Below are 4,553 nucleotides of genomic sequence, written 5' to 3' on the forward strand. Positions count from 1 at the left end.
GGGGGGGGGGGGGGGGAACAACCATAAACTTAAAAATGAAAGCTCTTCAATGTCATCTAAAGGCAAAGGAAGCAATATCTTCACTTTTAAGAACACAGTCTAAGCAAGTCCAAGCATCTTTACTGCTTGAAATACTTTAGCCTGTGAAAAACAAAACTGTAAAAAACTACTAAGAGTTGAATACTTTTAACTACTGTAACATTCATCCATTCATCCACCACCCCCTACACTGGACACTGCTCCAGAGGTTAACAGAGGTAACCACAGAGCAGATTACTCAAGGTGGAGTAACATTCCTGGCCAAGGTGGGGGTGGGAATCTTAGTGCTAGGATGCAGGCAAGAAACGCTCATCTCTTTCCCATACCTTTTGGAAAAAGGCACCTCGGAAGTTACAGTGATCTTGCTTTTGCTTCTTTCGATTGTTACAACACCTCCTCCGAGATTCCCAGCTTTTCCATTCACTTTGATTCTTTCCTGAAGAAACTGCTCCTGTAGAAATCATCAAATTGACCAGTTCACCCATCTCATTTTCTTTATACTCCTAACTCTAAGCAAATATAGTTCATTAAATGTTCAATCTTAAAAAAAAAAGAAAATCTTTGGCCAAAGATCTGAAATCTAGGAACAGCAATTAGAAGATGGTACTATTCAACTGTTTACATATGTAACTGAAAACATCCTAGCATGAACATACGTGACTACTCCCACACATATGTTCAATGTGCCTCTACGCCATGCAAGGCTCTGACTCCTGGGTCTCGGGAGAGAGTAGTCAGGAAACCCAGGCCAAACTTACAAGATACAGGCAACCAAAGTGACAAGCAACTTCTGGACCTAAGACATATAAAGCATTGTTCTCTGTGTGATAAGAGAAAATAGGTCTTCAATCCAGCAGAAGGAACAAAAACATACAGTGACCAAAACAATTACAGATCTGCTGAGGGGCCACGTGCACCATCACCGAACAGCAGAAGGTACAGTGGCCTAGGAGCCCAGAGATGGACTCTGGGCAAACCCCCGTGGAAGCCTGGGCTGGTCATTCACTTCCATGGGTTTCAGGAGTCTCTGACCAAAAAGGAGGACTCTTTTTTGGTTTTCTTGCTATTGCAATGTTACGAAGTCCCTTCAGCTCCCAACTCATACAGTCCTCTATTTAAAAACTCCAATACACAATATGTTAACTGGCGACAGGTTGGGGGCGGGGGGTGGTGGCGGTGATTAGGTCAGAAATCCTGACCTTTGCATCTCAGACTCATAAATGACTCGTGTTTTCTATCCTCAGGAGGCGTCTAGAAGGAAGACAGTCACATACACAGATGAGTACAGAGGGAGGGAGGGAGAAGGGAACATCCCAGACACAAACTGGAAGAAACCACAAGTTACGAGGGACAAGAGGCCATGAAGAAAAGCAAGAAGTCATTGGCTGGAGAAGGAACTAAGGAGTCAAGTGAAGGACTTCTTGCAGGACAGGCCAGGACACAAAAGGCATCTACCAGAGGGTAGGGAACTACAGGTTACCCGAATTCCACGCTTTGTAAGTAGTGGCTGTAAGCCACAAACCTTTAATTTTTTTATTTGAAAATTATTCTTGTTGTAATATTTATCTTGCAATAGTTGACCTTCCGGAGACTAAAGAGAAAATGTCAGTTTAGGGTTCTGCACAATATGCCTGAATTCCCCCAAGCTTGGCTATTGGAGAGGAAAACAGGAGAATGCCGAAACCAAGTTGCAGAGTCAAAAATGTGGCAATGAGGGCTTCCCTGGTGGCGCAGTGCTTGAGAGTCCGCCTGCCGATGCAGGAGACGCGGGTTCGTGCCCCGTTTCGGGAGGATCCCACATGCCGCAGAGCGGCTGGGCCCGTGAGCCATGGCCGCTGGGCCTGCGCGTCCGGAGCCTGTGCTCCGCAAATGGGAGAGGCCACAACAGTGAGAGGCCCGCATAACGCAAGAAAAAAAAAAAAAAAAAATGTGGCAATGAGGTTAATTTTTCTAGACTTATGTGAAATAGAGGAATATTGGGGAATGGGGCCAACATGAGGGTAAAAAATCAGTACAGAGCAAGGCCTGAAAAAAGCCAAGCTCCAATTACAAATCAGCAAACAGGATATTTTCACAGAAACACTGAAGCTCTGGTGCTTAATAAAAGAGCAAACTCAAGGAGATGCTGCCATCTGTCCAAGGCCCCAGAGCCAAGCATCAGGCCCAGGTCATAGGCACCCCCTTGGCCGAGGGTCAGGGCCCACAGATTACACTTAAACACACCCAAGTGCAAAGGTCTGCCTGTTTCCTAGTAAATTTTAAGTAAAATCATTTTGGGAAACTGAAGATGAGGAGGAGGAGGAGCAGGTAGCTCTTGGGCACTGACGTGCTGGAGCGCATCTCCTTTACTCCTCACAGCTGCTACACAGGAAAGCAGGGGTGAGAAGCACAACTAGACAAAGCTCCAGGGTCAAGCAGCAGAGCCAGAAGAGCAGAGTAGCCGGCGCCAGCCAGCAAACATGCTCCGGGAGGTCTTCTCCGCGACTGCTCAAAGGGTTCACTACTGCCCAGGGTGGCGTCGAGGGCGTAACTTACAAAATTGGCCGCATCCATGATTCCATCTTCTACGGGATGGGTGCAGTCAAGAGTGAACTTCAGGACCTGCTTCTTTTTTTTGCCCCCCTTCACCACAAGCTTTTTCTAAGAAAAGTACACAAATGATAACAGAGATGAAGGCATAACCAGTCCAAAAAAACAAAAAAACAAAACTCAACAAAAGCAAATCTACTGGAATCGTAAGAGTGCACGCAAATACAAAAACCATGAATCTGTGTCCCGCTGCAAAGGCGCCAAGAGCAGACGCCGGATCCTACTCAAGATGCTGCTCTACAAACCTGGGGTCATGCCCTCTTGAAGGGGAGATCGTTCTAGCACTCCTGACCCATGTACACTTTCCAGCCTCGCCAGTTTCTATGACCATGAAGGTCTTGTTAGCTTATGAACTACAATGAAATGAACGTTTCCTCTTATTTGCCCTAAAATTTCCAAAATAAAGTTAAAGAAATACTCATTCGTTTTCTTCCAGGATTAAGACACAGGAATGCACATGCCTTGCGGACCCAAAACAATTTTAATCTGCAATAAATTCGTGTCCTAACTTTCCAGACTCGGGTCCTGATCCAGTTTCGCCGTTTTCCCTTCGTCCTGTCTCATCTACCTTCTCAGAACAGCGACCAGAACCACACATCCTAGCAGCCCGCCTAACCCCAGCTCGGACAAGGGTAAAGCTAAAACTTAGGTTCTAATTATAACATTACGGGCGACAATTCCTGGCCTTTTGACTGGTTTAATCTAGCACTTTCAAACCACTAGTTTAACTACAAGGTTCCAGCCTCTTCATTCTCAGAAAAAAACTTATATGTTTCTTCTCCGTCTACAAGTGTAACACCGTTAAGAAAAGCATTTGGACAACCTACTTACCCGCAGGTGCACTTGAAAAAGCCTTTCAGAATCTAAAAAGACCTTTCCAAGAATCCGTCTTACCTCTCTTCATGTCTCAAAAAACTTCACCTAAAACCTGTATTAACTGGGTCAATTTTTCAAACATTTAGCTTTCAACAAGTCACATCCCCCCCCCCCCCCCCCCCCCCCCTGCCACACCCCCCCCCCCCCCCCCCCGCCCCAACACGTCTTCCTAGTAACAATCAAAAGGGCTGCTTCAAAAATCTAGCCCCGGAAATATACAATCAGCAAATAAAAGACCTGCCGGCAATAGTCTCCATACCTCCCACCATGGTTTTAAACCAAAAGCATACACATGCCTAGAAGCCTTACAAGCCCACCCAGGCAGAAAAATGGAGAGGAACCGAAAATGTTCACAAGGGCGTCCCAGCAAAGGAGGAGGGTAGGAAAACTTCCTCCCAGTGACCTGGGAGAACGATCTGCAGCCGGAGTGACGTGAGGGCGCCGCGCGAGGGCCCAGTCCCAGCCTGGCTGAGAGAGAATGGAACTGGGCCCTCACCCGACACCTAAAAGGGGCTGCAGAGCTGCACCCTGAAGATTTAACATCCTCCGCAGACGCGAAAGGCTCCTCTAAGCCGGGCCTCCCTCTGAAAACAGGCCGGTCACGCCACCTTCCGTGGACCTTTCCACTGGTCACCGAGGGCGCCGGGTCCCCTCCTTCCCCGCCTTCCGCCCAGGTAACCAGGCCCAGGCCTCGGCTGCCTCACGCCGGCCGGGCTCCAAGGGCCGCTGACCGACCCAGGCTGCAGTCTCAAGCTCCCAGTTCCCCGCTGGCCGCGCAGGCAGGGGCCCAAGCCGCGGCCTCAGAGAGCCCCGGGTCTGCCCCTCACGCCTCGGGCCGCGGCCTCCTCCGCCCACAATGTGCGGGGCCCGGCGGCCGCCCCAGCCTGCTCCGGCCGGCCTGCTAGCCCGGCCCCGGCAGGATGCTGCAGAGAGCCGTGCACCGCGAGCCAGGCAGGGGCCGGGCCGGCGAGGCCCACGTGCCTCTCCCCGGAGCCGAGGCCTCACACGGAGCCATACTAACCACTGGCGCCATCGCCGCAGCGGAGGCA

At 49.7% G+C, this 4,553-nt stretch overlaps 1 protein-coding gene across 1 annotated transcript in view; it reads right to left on the bottom strand.

Annotated features, from left to right (window-relative positions):
• RPL22 (ribosomal protein L22) overlaps positions 1-4,553 on the bottom strand; it is a 7,097-nt gene extending 2,544 nt beyond the window's left edge. Inside the window, exons 1-3 of the mRNA XM_007453282.1 lie at positions 4,526-4,553; positions 2,575-2,679; positions 366-490 (exon numbers count right to left, since the gene is read on the bottom strand). Of these exons, the coding sequence (XP_007453344.1) occupies positions 366-490; positions 2,575-2,679; positions 4,526-4,537 (242 nt within the window). The 5' untranslated portion in view covers positions 4,538-4,553. The remainder of the gene's footprint in view (positions 1-365; positions 491-2,574; positions 2,680-4,525) is intronic.

The sequence above is a fragment of the Lipotes vexillifer genome, unplaced genomic scaffold (genome assembly GCF_000442215.2).
Source record: "Lipotes vexillifer unplaced genomic scaffold, Lipotes_vexillifer_v1.1 scaffold575, whole genome shotgun sequence".
Classification (NCBI taxonomy): domain Eukaryota; kingdom Metazoa; phylum Chordata; class Mammalia; order Artiodactyla; family Lipotidae; genus Lipotes; species Lipotes vexillifer.